We start from the raw sequence: 15,523 nt of genomic DNA on the forward strand, positions 1-15,523 counted from the left end.
TGAGTTTCTTGGGTGGCAGAGACTCTATTTTCCAAAGAGTTAACTGGGAACAGGGATATTCTGCAATCTTTTATGAGCAAAAGATGAGAGTGCTTGCAAGGTTGAATACAGGTCAGATACACTGAGTATATCGCAAAAAGAAAAGGAGTACTTAGTGTCAGTGTTCTCCTAATGGTAAAACATGTCTCTGTTAAACAGAACAGTATAACAATCTTAATGCCAAAGGGAGGTGATGGGGGGGGGCTCAGAGGAGAATTCAAAACAGCCAGTAGCTGATGCTGCCTTTGTGGGTTTATATATTTGCCTATTAAAATGACAATACAGACATGGAACATTTAGATTTAAGAAGCCTTCCTTTCATTAAACAACATTAAACAAATGGACAAAGTAGGCGGTTATGACTTCAGTAATTGAAGCATGCTGTTCTGTTCAAGACCAGAACTCTATAAAGACTCTTTTCACCCAATAATGCCCTTAGTGTTTGCCTGCTACCCTGATAGAAATTACTGTAGGCCCGAAGTATGTCTTTCCAAGTGGATAGGGAATGACAGAGCACAACACTACTTTTGGCAGATGGGGTCACAGCTCTTTAGAACGTTAACATTCATCGTGCTTTGGAAATCAATTTGCAACTCAGAATGCATCGTGGCTTAAGCTGGATCCGCCCTCCCCCCATAGTTCTTTTAATGTTAACTTTAAACCTGTGATGTGAGAAAAAGAATTAAATGGATTAATTTGGATTAACTGTAATAGTGCCCATTTAAATTGCATTAGATTAATTTACAGAGTGCCTTTTGGTTGATGCTTGCTATTTTAAACATACAGTCTGTGTGTAGATATTACATTCTCATTTTTTTCCCCTAGACGTTGATGAGTGTCTGGATAACAATGGAGGATGCCAACAGATTTGTGTGAACACAATGGGCAGCTATGAGTGTCAATGCAAGGAGGGTTTTTTCCTGAGTGATAACCAGCACACCTGTATTCACCGCTCCAATGGTAAGTGCTCAGTCTTGGAGACATGTTCAGTGGAGTAACCATGTTGATAAAACATTCAGAAACTATGTTCTTTATAATTTTCTCCTCAGATCTTTGGAAATCATTGTGCTATAGAAGTTGGAGAGTGTATTGTATCCATAGATTTCTGTGAGATATGTCTCTTGATGGGTTGGTGGGTTTTTTTGGTAGGATCTTGACTGATTCATTATGGAGCCGTCTAAACTGGCAGTAGATTCATTAGTAAGACAGGGGAAAAAAGATTTTGATATGAAATAGTAATATCTGGAATGTAAAACTACTGACCATTAGAACAGAGAGGTCATTTAAAATAGTAACCCTCCACCCTAGGCATTGTGGTACCAAAACTTACATTGAAACAAATGGCTAATTTATCTGGAAAATTTATACACGCTCTTCTTTTGCCAGAAGCCCACTGAATTTGCTTGAGTTTTTGGTTGCTGATCGCCAGTATCTGTAAAATCAAGGATTTTCCATATAGCTGTGGTCATAATCTAGTGATGATTTTGGTTGGAGCAATCTCCTCTCTTTTTCCTGTAAATTTCAGATACAGAAGATAAGCTTGGGTGCAAAAGGGAAAAAGAGAGCAACACAACTATAAATCTTTGCAATTAAATGGATTCTTAATGTGATCATTCAGACTTCTGGTGACCCTAAGAGTAGTGGGAATATATTCTAGTAAACTCAGTTAAAAAGAGGTGATGGTGAGTCTCAAAGCAGCAAAATGAGTCTGGTCAACAAAATCACCACTCTAAATTTCCACTTGCCATACAAAAAGTGTCTGAATTATTTTAAGTCACTGTAATTAACCAGAGGTTCCTACTGAATGTAGGATGTGAATTTAGTCACTATATTAACAGAAAACCAAAACCTTATAGTCTAACGGGAGGAACTTTCTTAAAACTCTAAACATGTTTCTCACAGTGTACTTGTAAACTTAGAATTGCAGAGATAAATAATATTTTTGATTTTAAAAATATGTACAATCCAGAAAATTACTCAGTTTCTCTGTATTTTAAAATGATTGTCAAGTTTAAAGCAACCAAAGCACTTTGATTTTGAGGAGAACCTGCAATTAAGCTCCATCAGCCGATGTATTTTAAAAGTTATCTAGTAGGTTTTTAGTTGTTCTGTTCAATATAAATTGTTCAAATTTCTGTCCAGCATAAAGTAACCCTGACACAAAGATATCCAACAGAGCAAGGAATAGTAGCTGGAAGCTTAATGAAAACCATTTGCAGAGTGCTGCAATACAGTCATTATTTCAATTTGCACATTATAAAAATTCCCAGCTGTAATAAAAGGGAATTTAGATATCTGAGATGGAAGCTAATGAAACAAATGAAAAATGAGATTCTGAAGGCAAAAGATTTTTATATGAAGTAGATTTATTGAGGGAAATGGTGAGTTTTTATGGTGAGGACGATTCTTAGTTTGCAGGAGGACTGGGGAAGCTGATTTAAAGGGTGACTGAGGTATACCCCTAATAAAAATGTGTGGGGTGAGTGTGTTTGTGCTAGCTTGTTTATAAAGAATGTGTGAAATAAGATTTAATTAAAGCAACACAGTCAAATTATTTTGGGTCTGAAATAAGAGGGGAAGAGGCAGTTACAAAATGTATCATGACACAAATGCTCTATGACTTTTCAAAAATAAAGTGTCTGTTTTTTTTTAAAAGTAAACTTTATTCTGTAGCACTGTGAACCCAAGCACAAACACATTGGGCTAGCACATTAGAACCAGGAAATGAAACTGAGTGATCTGTTTTCATTGTCCAAGCTGGCTGAAGTGCAAACAGTAACCAGGCATGGTGAGAAATATATCAGATTCTTTCCATTAAATATATAAGCTGTTAACCTTAGGAATATTGTTTATTTTCAGTCTGTATCACTTGTGGGTGTCTATATAAAAACTTCAGGAAAAAACAGAGAAGAAATATTCTTTTATGAAAGTATTTAACTAGAGACCTCTTTAGTGCTAGAATGTGTCTACACTTACATGGGTGCACATGGGTTAGTGGAAGAAGGAAACAAGGATCCTTCAACCCTTCCCACACCCAGCATCAGTATGTAGGCTCCAGTCACAACCCAAGCACAACGGTCCAAACACTTAAGCATGGATGTAAATTTTAAACACAATTACTCCCATTGACTTCTATGTAAAAATGTTAAAATGGGTGCCTATCCATACATTTCAGGCACCTTTGATATCAATTAAAAGTACATAGTATGTGCCACACTTTAAAGATAATCCACAACAAAGCTCATTCCCCACTCAAACAATTAGGAGTTCAAAAATTGAATTTTGAACAATTTTGAATTTTGAACAATTCTTACATTTCCTCCCACCATTTTCAAATGTCTGGTGAAAAAGAGAAGCTTTGCAATGTGCCCGGAAAGGCATTGGATTTGGGCTATGTCAGATGTGGGAGAATATACCCCAAAGCTCTTGAGCCCTCACAGAGATTTCCCAGCCTGCAGCCTTCTCTCATTTATATTAATGGGGGTCCAGCTTGAAAGTCGCTGCTGACCTCAGCTGTGTCAGTATGGCTCATGTGGTTTAAAGTTACGTGCATGCTTAAGTGATTTGGCATTCAGAGCTGTAGCAATCCACATGGAATTTGGAGGGGAGAGCAAAGGTTGCAGGAGGGAAGAGTTTGGAAGAGGCACCAGAAAGTCAGTCTGTGCACACGTGGCTGGAATGCTCACTATGGTTGCATCACTTCTGTAAATAGCTCTCTTAGTAAACAGCCAGTTTAGTTTTAGAAGATGGAGTCTTCTCATGTTATTAGCCAATATGTGGTACGTAAAATATGATAGCAGTGGTCAGTCTAATGCAGTGTTGACAGCTCCTAGGATTTCTTTGCAAGTCATGCAAGTTTGGCCAGGATGAGAGCCAGTCTCAGGGTGATGTGAGAAACTCCAGCTCTCTCTCAAATTTCAGCTCTGCCTAGGGAAACCTCCCTCTGATTGGCTGCTTTCCCACCAGTTCCACCTCCTGGTGAAGAGCAGCCAATCAAAGCTGCTACAGGAAACAGGCAGAATTCTCCCCACTACCTCCCAGCAGCTGACATCATCCTCAGAGAAGAGGGAGGAGGAAGCAGAAAACGCCCAGCAGCTCAGGATAGCTCCACTCCCTCTTCTCCCTTCCCCTCATGTGAGCAACAGCACTTCCCCTCTCCCTCGCTGCAACGCTTGGCCTGGCAAGGAGAAGGAGGTGAATAATCTCTGGAGCTGCCTCCCCTATATTGAAAGGGGGAGAAAATAACCCCCCTGCAGCACACTCCCTCCCCAGACCCGGGAAAGGTGTCTGACGAGCTGCAGGAGGAGCAGATGTGGGGGTGGGGGCTGAACTGATGTGGGGTGGAATTGATGGGGGACAGGCAGATGTGGGGCTGAGAGCTCCTGAAGCAGGGTTCAAAATCACCTTAATAAATTTGGGATCCTGGGCAACACAAATTGTTGCACACCTGCATGGGGTTGGATGGTGAGTTCAAAACTCAAAAGACCAGCCAAACAACTCAATATAACACTTTTTAAAAAAAATCTCATGATTTGGGGGGCAGTTTCATGACTTTTGGGGGTGTGACTCATGATCTTTGATCATTTGAGGTTGGCAATACTGTTAGTAAGACTCACAGCAAGGAAGAGCGTGTGATTAACAAGAAAATAAAGCAGCAGCTAGAAACAGAGCAAACAAGCAGCATGGAGGGACTCAGACCACTGGGAATACTGGATTTCCAGACAAAAAGCCCTGCACAAGCATGGAAACAAGAGCTGAGTCTGTATACAGAGCTGACATTGGGGGATAAAGATGCGAAAATGAAGGTAAAGTTTTTTAAATTTCTCATTTGGGGGGGGGGAGAAGGACAAGGAGTGAGTCTGTTGCCATAAATAATGCTGGAAGCATTTGAACAGCTGATAAAGGTGTTTGATGAGCACTATGATCCCAGACAGAACAAGACTGTAGACAGTGCAAGACTGGGGGCGGGGTGTGTGTATGTATGTGTCTGTGGGGCTTTTTTGTGTTGTACCCAAAACAAAGAAGCAGAAGAGGGAATAGTTACAAAGCTGAGAACTCTAACATCCACATGCATCTTTGGAAACATTAAAGATTCCTTAATTAAAGATGGGATCTTTTCTGGGACATGTGGTTTCAGCTTATAGGAGAGTCTGTGGAGAGCAACAGATGTAACCCTAGAGAAATGCCTCCAAATAGCAATGCAACCCTTGGTGAACAGAGAAAAGATCAACACAATGACAGTCACTATAGCAGAACAAGTACACAGGCTCAAGCTAATGGAACCCAGGAAGCAGAACGGAGACAGACTGAATATGCAGATATCATGGTCTAGTGTCTATTCTGTGGAAAGCAATATGAAAGGCAGAAACAAAATGCCTTGCCTATGGACAAAGGTACAAGGAGTGTGGGAAATGAAACCACTTTGTCACAATGCTGCAGAAATATAAAGCAGCAGGACATGCAGTGACTGAGGACATAGTGACTTCCAGTGAAGAGGACAGTGTCTGTACTGTGATTCTTGAATATCCCAAAATTCTCAGCATACATGCACTTTAGAAGTAGGCTGACAGAAATTCAACTGCCATATTTGCAACTATTCTATTTGATCAACAACCAATTCAATTCCAGCAGGACTGTAGAGCCAGCTGCAGTGTAATCCTGGAACACTGATAAGCAGCAATATTAGACTGGAGAAATGTGACCAAGTGCTGATACAATAAAATCATCGGAGGGCAGTGGGCAAATGCTGGCTGGTGCAGTGGTGCTGGAACGAGAGGTGTTGCGGGTGCTGCCGCACCCCCTGGCTTGACATAGTAATAAAAAGCATCAAATACATGGTTGCCATCATCAGCACTCCCACTATAACAAATTGTTCCAGCACCCCTGGGCTGGTGTCTCCTCCAAACTTTTCCTTCTTGCAACCTATGCTCCTCATTCCAAGGTCCATGTAGGTTGTCACAGAGGCCATGGACTGGATGGCAGCAGCATTACACTCTCCAAAGTAATAAGGAGGGGTAGAGCTGTGCCCCCTTTCCCTTCTGCACTAGTCATCAGGGAGTGGGGAGCGCGTGCAACATCCCACTTAAGAATCTATGAATGCCTGCTGCCACATACACTTCCCCCAACATTCAAAGAGATATGTGCCTGCCTTCATCTCAACATCTCTAGGAGCATTGTGTCTTCACTCACCACTCCCATTGGGCTGTGGTTAAAAGCCACAACAGGGGGGTTTAATATCCTCTTCCGTGTATTCTGGATGGCAGGTCTCCATGATTTCCAGAAGTTTTCTCATTATTTCTTATGGGCAGGAGAGATCAACTTAAATTATCCTCAGAGCAGTATCAATTTTATACTGGAGGAGTTAGGCTGATGTTCAAGTCAGGACAATCATTTTGCAATGTTTGTTTTATTTTACTTTCTCCATTGCTGACCAATGGATTACCCTCACAAATCTTTTGGGAATAGACTATGCCCAGTACAATGTGATTCATTTATTTATGCCTAAAATTTACTTCATTTCCCTGCAGCTAAGCCAGGTTTCGACACTTTATTACGCAAAAGGAAAAGAGAAGGAACAAGAAGAGTATCTTATGGTGAGGGACAAAACTTAACAGAACATAAAATAAATTTGTGGTTTTTCATATAAATATTGTGCATCTTAGTTGCATTGGTAGGCTGTGGTGATAGTAAATTATATAAGAGAAAAAACTGGTGGCTTTAATAGAAACCAAAATTAGCTACCTACTAGCCTAACATACGTTTAACCCCTTAAGTAGCATGCACTTCAGAAATCCTGGGAAGATTAGTATTTTTTGGCACCATCTACACTATATCAAACTAGATGACGTTAACACAAACTAGGTATCTTTTAGTTCATGCCAGCAGGGTCTTCCTGGGGCAATCGGTATAGCATGTTAGCGTTCTCTACAATTCACACCCATCTAGTTCATACTGCAGGGCCATGTATTCGAGCCCTTAGACAGAGCTTAATTATGTGTCTATGGATATGTTCACACTGCAACTGGATGTGTGACTGCAGCATGTGTAGACATACCTGAGCTAGCTCTGATATATCTAGGTCATGTAACCGCAGTGAAGCCGCAGCAACATGGGCTGTATGAGCTCACTGGGGACCTGAGTGTGTACTCAAGAGGCGACCACCATGCTGCTTCCTGTTTAGCTATGTTATTGATGTTATTGCTAGGTTTGATCTAGCTAGCTCAAAAAATAACTTGGGTATGTTTACACTTGCTGCAGTTACACATTAGATTGCAATGTACACATACTCTAAACCTGTTAAAGACTTGGACTACTTAGGTCTCCTGCAATGCAGCTTAGTGATAAGGGAAGCCTTAAATGTCACTGCCTTTGAATGTCTCACAAAAACATATTGAATATTTAATCATAGGCATGCCACCTTAAAGTTTGTCTCTTTAGTGTTCCAAAAGGAAACATCAGATGTTTCTGTTCAGATACAGATTTGGCTTTCATGGTTTTATGTATTTTTCTTTAAATTAGCCAACAAATTCCACATGTAAAGAGATGTCTTCTAAAAACTTAACCCTTGATTCTCTATCCAAGACATATTTATGCTTATGGTATTATATCAGCTAATTATTCATTACCAAAGCCCGATCTATCCTGGCAGTGTCAAGCAAACTAAAAAGGCAGGAATAATTGGGGAAGGTAGATTTAAGGGGTGGGGAGGAAGCAGATGGAGAGGAACTGAGCTATAAAACACAGAAAATTATGGGGGGGGGGTTGGTCAAACTGTGTAAAAGACTTTCAGATGGAGGTTGCCATGGTTTTTTAGACCACTTGAAAGCCATTTGATGAGGAGTTGCTTGTCCACTTCCCTTTATCCCATAGGAATATTGTGTTTAGTTGAATCTTATTAATTTTGCAGCGCTAGCCTAGGAATGATCTGATGGAAAGTGATGGATTGATGCCTGATGTCAGTTGTGGTATGGAAAGGCATGATCTTAAAAGTTCACTTACTTCTTCAAACTGCTGGCTTCGTTATTGTCAGAGGAGAAGAAAATTATACTTCAGTTTTTCTTCTTCTCCACCCAAACCTTGGATTTATTTTTATTCATAGCTCCAACAGGATTCTGCATTGGCAAGATAGGGGAAAGCCTGGGCCCTAGGGAAGAAGTGCCACCCAGTGGTTAGAGCAGGTGGGGACTGCAAGTTGGACTTGTATGTTCTGTTCCCAGCTCTGTTGCTGAAACTGTGTGTGACCTTGGGCAAGTTCTTAACGTCTCTTTAGCATAGTTTAACCATGTACAAACTATTATACTGCATAAGGTCTTTGTGAGATATCATCAGTTTGAGAGCCACCTGTGAATGGCTTCATAGAAGCACAAATAATGTATTAGTATTGAATATTAATTTGTAAGGATAACTGAATAATTGTGTTGCCATAACTTTGAACATCAGAGATTCTCATCTCAAGTCTAAAAGCTCTTTGGACATGTACAATCTGTTAAATTATTTGGATGTACCAGACCACACCATCCTAAGAGCAGGTGCCCTGTGCCATGGAACAGCTTTTGTAACAATAGACTGTCCTATTGTAATTTTAAAATTGAAATCCTAAAATACTTTTCTCTGTTAACAATCATTGTATGTGAGGCATCATTTAATGAAATCAATACCTCTACACCAATATGTTTGGATAACAGATACTTGGTCTATTAAAACATCATTGTCTCAGGTAATATTTTGTTATGGTTTAGGAAAAGGTTCCTAAGTGTAGAGATAATAATAATAACCCCTCTCTTCATTTGCGCTGTAGCTCTTGAGTAAATAAAGTAATATGACTGCTTATCTGTAACTGCATTGATGAGGGAGGATACAGAGACAAAGAGTAATGTTAATACCATTTTAATTCTCATTGTGCTTTGGTAGAAATGTGCATACCCTGCCAGAGTCACTACTGTTTGGATTGTAAGGTTTCTCATCTGCTGTATGGGCATTGCGTGAGAGTATCCCCCACTTGACTTCTCAGTGCAGTGCTCGAGTCCAACAAATAAATTACTCATCAGGCACCTTATTCATAAAGAGTAGTCTATAGACATAACGTTTTTTAATCCTTTATGTTTCTATAATTAGTGAGAGGGCAGAAAACTCAATAGTCTTTGCACTAACATGTACCACTTTAATAGGGTGATTTTTAAATAGAAAAGCAAACACTGGCCAGTTGTAGGGGATTGATTTTAACCCTTTAAGTACCTTGGTAAAATTAAAAAACCAACAGACAGAAAACAGTGTTGCCATTTGGAACTTATTAAGCTGCACCTTATTTTATAATTTTGCACCTTTCTTTTCCCTGAATTGTTGTCCCTGGCTTGTCTAGTGTTTGTTTTTTTCTGTCTCCAGCTGTGAACTCTGAGGCAAGGAACATCTAAATGTAGGGTACATATAAAAAAGTAGTGGTTGTTAAAGTTATGTAGTGCCTTTCACCATATTGCCAACCCTACTCATTTAGATAAGCCTAAAAGAAAATCACAAAATTTCCTTAAAAATCATTGAGTTTCTTTTTATTTATCTTCTGGATTTTGAGCCTTTTAGTTTACACTCAATTGATGTTTTCAAGCTTTCCTCCACAACCATGATGACTAGAAACTTAGTCTGTTTTTATGAAAGCCCAAAGTGACTTGCCAAAGTATCAGAGGGAGTTGGTAGCAGAGCCAGGGTTGAGTACTCAGGTACCTCTCTCATTCCATCTGTCATGAAAAATGCTATGAGCTGTCTAAGGCTGTACTTTCGTCTGACATTTCACGTCTTCTGAAAGACCAGAGAGTGCCCCCTAACACTTTGCCAGAGCTTTGGTTTAGTACTGACTCAGGAAAAAAAAGAGTACCAGTATTGAATTACCAACACGATATCTTTGTTTTGTTTCTGGCAATGGTATTTGTCCTAAGATTCTGAAGAGTGAGCTAAACTCAATGGTTGTGAGTTCACTGCAACTGAAAAAACAAATCTCCCAGAATTCAGGAACAGCTATAGGCCTAGATACACCAAAATCTCTGGCTGACGTCTAGTGCACTCTATAGAAGCTGGCTTGCAAAGCACTCCAGAATTTTAGGGGCCTTCTGAGAATTACAAAAACTTTTTTTCAATGAGGTTAAAGAGGATGTTAAATATACTGCCTGCAATCCTCAGCTGGCAAGAAGTCAGCGTGCCAAAAGTCTAACTTACATATATTCCGTGATTGACTGGAACAGTAATCAAGGCAGATGGATACTTGAACAAGACTCAATGTGGGGTGAGAGGGAGGAACAATAACAGAAAATGTGGAAATGGCAGAAGTGCTAAATGACTTTTTTGTTTCAGTTTTTACCAGAAAGGTTAGTAGTGATTGCACGTGTAACATTGTGAATGCCAGTGAAAATGAGATAGGATCAGAGGCTAAGATAAGGAAAGAACAAGTTAAAAATTACTTAGACAGGTTAGATGTCTTCAAGTCAGCAGGGCCTGATGAAATACATCCTGGAATATTCAAGGAGCTGACTGAGGAGATATCTGAGCCATTAGCGATTATCTTTGAAAAGTCATGCAAAACAGGAGCGATTCCAGAAGACTGGAAAAGGGTAAATATAGTGCCCATCTATAAAAATGGAAATAAGAACAACCTGGGGAATTACAAACCAGTCATCTTAACTTCAGTACCTAGAAAGATAAAGGAGAAAATAATTAAACAATCAGTTTGCAAACTTCTCTTGTCTACACTACCACTTAAGTCAATGTAAGTTACAATGCTCAAAGTGAAAAAACCACCTCCCTGAGCGATGTAACTTACATCGACTCAAAGCAGTTTCTACACTGTACTGTGTTGGTGGAAGAAGCTCTCCCACTGACATAGCTTCCACCTCTCATTGAGGTGGAGTAATTATGTCTACAGGTGAGCGCTTTCCTGTTGAGGTAATGGGTCTTCACCAGATGCACTAAATCGCGGTTGCTGCATCGATCACATTGGCGCTGATTTAGCTTGGTAGTGAAGACAAGTCCTTAGAAGATAAAGTGACAAGTAACAAGCAGCATGGATTTGTCAAGAAAAAATCATGTCAAACCAAACTAATTGCTTTCTTTGGCAGAATAAGAAGCCTTGTGGCTGGGGCGGGCGCAGTAGACATGGTATATCTTGAGTTTAGTAAGGCTTTTGATATTGTCTCACATGACCTTCTCATAAACAAACTAGGGAAATACAACCTAGATGGAGCTGCTATAAGGTAGGTGCATAACTGGTTGGAAGATCGTTCCCAGAGAGTAGTTATCAGTGGTTCACAGTGATGCTGGAAGGGCATATCAAATGCAGTCCAACAGGGATCAGTTCCGGGTCCAGGTCTGTTCAATATCTTCATCAATGATTTAGATAATGGCATAGAGAGTACCCTTATAAAGTTTGCAGATGATACCAAGGTGGGAGGGGTTGCAAGTGCTACAGAGGATAGGGTTAAAGCTCAAAACGATCTGGAGAAATGGTCTGAAGTAAATTGGATGAAATTCAATAAGATCAAATGCACTTAGAAAGGAACCATTGCTTGCACACATACAAAATGGGAAATGACTGCCTAGGAAGGAGTACTGTGGAAAGGGATCTGAGGGTCATAGTGGACCACAAGCTAAATATAAATCAACCGTGTAATACTATTGCAAAAAAAAAAAAAAAAAGCAAACATCATTCTGGGATGTATTAATAGGAGTGTGGTAAGCAAGACATGAGAAGTGATTCTTCCGCTCTACTCTCCATTGATTATGCCTCAACTGGAGTATTGTGTCCAGTTTTGGGACCCGCATTTCAGAAAAGATGTGGACAAATTGGAGAAAGTCCAGAAAAGAGCAACAAAAATGATTAAAGGTCTAGAAAACATGACCTGTGAGGAAGACTGAAAAAACTGGGTTTGTTTAGTTTGGAGAAGAGAAAACTGAGAGGGGACATAACAGTTTTCAAGTACATAAAAGTTTGTTACAAGGAGGAGGGAGAAAAATTATTGTTCTTAACCTCTGAGGGTAGGACAAGAAGCAATGGGCTTAAATTGCAGCAAAGGTGGCTCAGGTTGGACATTAGGAATATCTTCCTAATTGTCAGGGTGATTAACCACTGGAATAAATTGCCTAGGGAGGTTGTGGAATCTCCATCATTGGAGATTTTTAAGAGCAGGTTAGACAAACATCTGTAAGGAATGGTCTAGATAATACTTAGTCCTGCCATAACTACAGGGTACTGGATTAGATGACCACTTGCGGTCCCTTCCAGTCCTATGATTCTATGATTGTAAAATTAAATAAAATCTAAAAGGAAGAGTAGAATATACTTTTCTCCTCTCTCAATGAACCAAAACCTGAAGTCATTTAGAGGTACAGTAGTTATCTCTTGTGGTTGCAATAGGCAAGTTCATTTTGCCAGGGTGGAGGATGGAACTGACAGGAAAGAGTCTGTCGGAAATCACAAAGCTGGAAATACCAAGAAGTGTGTCATGGAAAGAGCAGGTGTTTAAAACACCAAGCCGCAGCATGACAAGCAGACTGCTCACCAGAAAGAGAAGGGAATTTGTAAGTCAAATAAAAAATCTCTCCACACCTGTGTGACACAGAATGCAATGAATGGTTTGTAGCTCAGCTCTTGACTGACTAGCAGCACTGATGAGAATCAAAAACTGTATGCATGATTGGGGAAACACACTGAAAAGCAGTACCTTTTAAAAAAGAAAATATGCAAAGGAGGCCTTCACACTCAATCATTCAATAATACTGGAAGTGTACCAATATTTTGTTCATACTGTCTGCTCAGAATACAGCAACATTATAAAAAATAAAAGAACTGGAGTGTTTTTAAAATGCAGCAGACTGAAACTTCAGGTGAGAAAGATCTGGGGACACGCAAAGCTAAAATACTCTGGAAGAAATTCACATTCATAACCGTAACAAAATGAGAACAATATTAAATATACTGTATGTGTTATACATTGTGGTGTGTATCTCAAATGGATGGAGGGATAAATTGATGGGAAATACTATTCAGGCCCAATCCCATGATGCTCTGAACACCACCTGAAAGATATTCAGCTCCTTCAATTCTTGTTGAAATCATCTACAGCATTCACTGTGGCCCTTACAAGTTTTTCTTTCCCTAAATTTTTCACTAGGTAGCTGAATTAGCCACAGACGAATGCACAGGCTACATTCCTCTTCTCTACTGACCATGGCAGTTTCATGGACCAGGTCATAGGTGGTCAGAGCAGTGGTGGTCAGGTCTAGTGGTTGGAACAGGAGTCGTGAACCAGGGACACGGAGTCTGGGTCAGAGCTAGAGCCTGGGGGCACAGCAGGGACTGGAAGAGTTGGGAGGGGAAGCGGCTTGGAGGAAGGAGTGGAGTGGGGCCTGGGGCAGAGTGGGGGTCGAGCACCCCCAGCAACTAGGTAAGTTGGCACCTATGAATAACAGTATCTCTTTTCAGGCCATCATCCATCCATCCTAGCGATGAGCATTAACCTGAATAACTGCACACTCTGTTATCTTATTCATCTTAATGTTTTCTGGGCAGTAAAGATGTCTTATCCTCTCCTGCTTGCTCAAAAATTGGACTCAGTCTCAAGGAAATGGGCTTTTTTAGGAGATTCCAGTACTAATCTGTTGCTTAGGCAAGAGACGTAGAGAGAAAAGACCCTCTTATGGAATTTAAGCTTTTTTGCTTCTGTCTAGAATCCAGAAATACTTGGGCACACATGAAAAATAATGGAGAGAAGTTTCCTATATTGTCTGAGTTCTGGTCAAAGGTCCAGGTTAATTCTTTTCTAAACTAATTTCACCCTCACTAACAAGAATAAGCTGATGTAGTCAATAATATGTGCCCTTGCTACTTCTGATTGTACAGCTTCAAAAGACTTGTTTATTCATAGAGAGACAAGGTGACCTGAAGAAGAGCTCTATGTAAGCTCAAAAGTTTGTCTCTCTCACCAACAGCAAATGGTCAGATAAGAGATTACCTCACCCACCTTGTATCTTTACTATCCTGGGAAGAACACAGCAACAACAACACTCATCTACCCATAGGTAGTTGTCGAAAATATGTTTCCTCCACTGCTCCAACATAACACATCTACCTAGGGAAAAACACCCCTTCCCCTCTCCATGATCTACAGTACCCCCTTTATAAGCTTTCCAGTGCATTTATATTTGATTAAATCATAGCAGAAGTAAGGTAACCCAATATAACCTAGTACAATGTGCTGCAAGCATCAAGTTACAAGGGCAATTTACAAGTCTTGGCAGTTTTTCCCCCAACAGGTAATATGGACTGGGGATAATGCTATAGCTGCAATCCCCAATCCACATCAAACTGTAAAGTATTAAACAAGTCAAGACCAAGAAAACATACTTCTCCTTTCCAAAGAGAAAATTTTTGTCAAATGTTCACATAATCAGTGTTACCATATTAATATTTTATGTAATAAGAATCATTTATTTAAACTGACATTTATATGGAATGTTACAAGTACAAAGTTGGGAGAGGTAGCAATACAAATTTATTCTACAATGTGCATTCTTGACAAAAGGTAAAGTAGATCTGCCTATCAAAGTACTATTCTGCTAATTATTTGCACTTCTGATACCAGCTTTCATCCGATGACATCAAAGTACTTTACAAATTCCACCTAAATGTCATAATACATCTACAAGATAGGGAGTATTATCTCCCATTTTATAGACCATGTAAATTAGAGAGAGAAATGTTAATTGTCTTGCCCATGGTCACACAGGAAGTCTGTGGCAGAACTGAGAATCGGAGCTGGTCAGAAAAACTTTGACAAATTTTCATTCAGAGAATGTAGTTCAGTCTAAATCAAAAAGCTTTGTGAAATCATGTCAATTTTGCTGAAATTTAGCTTGAGGAAAAAAGAAGTCCTAACGATGTTGAAAGTCTCATGTTGACATCAGAATAAAACATTCTGATTTTTACTGTCAAATCTACTTTTCATTTCATTTCAATTTCTTAAATTTTTGTATTAGATTTTAACATAAAATAAAATGTCAAAATCAAAATGAAACATTTTAATCAACCTCTTTTTTTAAATTTTATAGAGAATGTTAAAGTTTTGGAGGGGTTGTTCCTAATTGGAGCAAAACCAAAATTTGAACTCTTCCACAAAATGGAATTTCTGTACTCTCTCCAGTTTGTCTACATCTTTCCTAAAGTGTGGCATCAGAATTGGTCACAGAACTCCAGCTGATGCCTCATCAGTGCTGAGTACAGTGGAACAATTGCTTCTTATGTCTTACATCTGAGACTCATGTTAATAGATCCCTGAAGGATATTAGCCTTTTTTGAATCACATTGTTAATTCATATTTTGTTTGTGATCTACTGTAGCCCTCAGATCCTTTTCTGCAGTACTATCATTTACTCATTATTCCCCATTTTGTAGATGTGCATTTGATTTTTCCATCCTAACTGTAGAACATACTGGAATTTCATCTTG

The 15,523-nt window shown here is 39.6% G+C and overlaps 1 protein-coding gene across 12 annotated transcripts in view; it reads left to right on the forward strand.

The window, feature by feature from the left end:
* SCUBE1 (signal peptide, CUB domain and EGF like domain containing 1) overlaps positions 1-15,523 on the forward strand; it is a 297,457-nt gene that overhangs the window by 81,634 nt on the left and 200,300 nt on the right. For 7 of the 12 annotated variants that reach the window (XM_073316774.1, XM_073316783.1, XM_073316805.1 and 4 more), the window contains exon 4: positions 865-999. In XM_073316774.1, coding sequence (XP_073172875.1) covers positions 865-999 — 135 coding nt within the window. Of the gene's footprint in view, positions 1-864; positions 1,000-6,566; positions 6,633-15,523 lie in introns of all 12 variants that reach the window. The other 5 variants (XM_073316746.1, XM_073316756.1, XM_073316792.1 and 2 more) reach the window with 1 other exon arrangement.

Source organism: Lepidochelys kempii, chromosome 1 (genome assembly GCF_965140265.1).
Source record: "Lepidochelys kempii isolate rLepKem1 chromosome 1, rLepKem1.hap2, whole genome shotgun sequence".
Taxonomy (NCBI): domain Eukaryota; kingdom Metazoa; phylum Chordata; order Testudines; family Cheloniidae; genus Lepidochelys; species Lepidochelys kempii.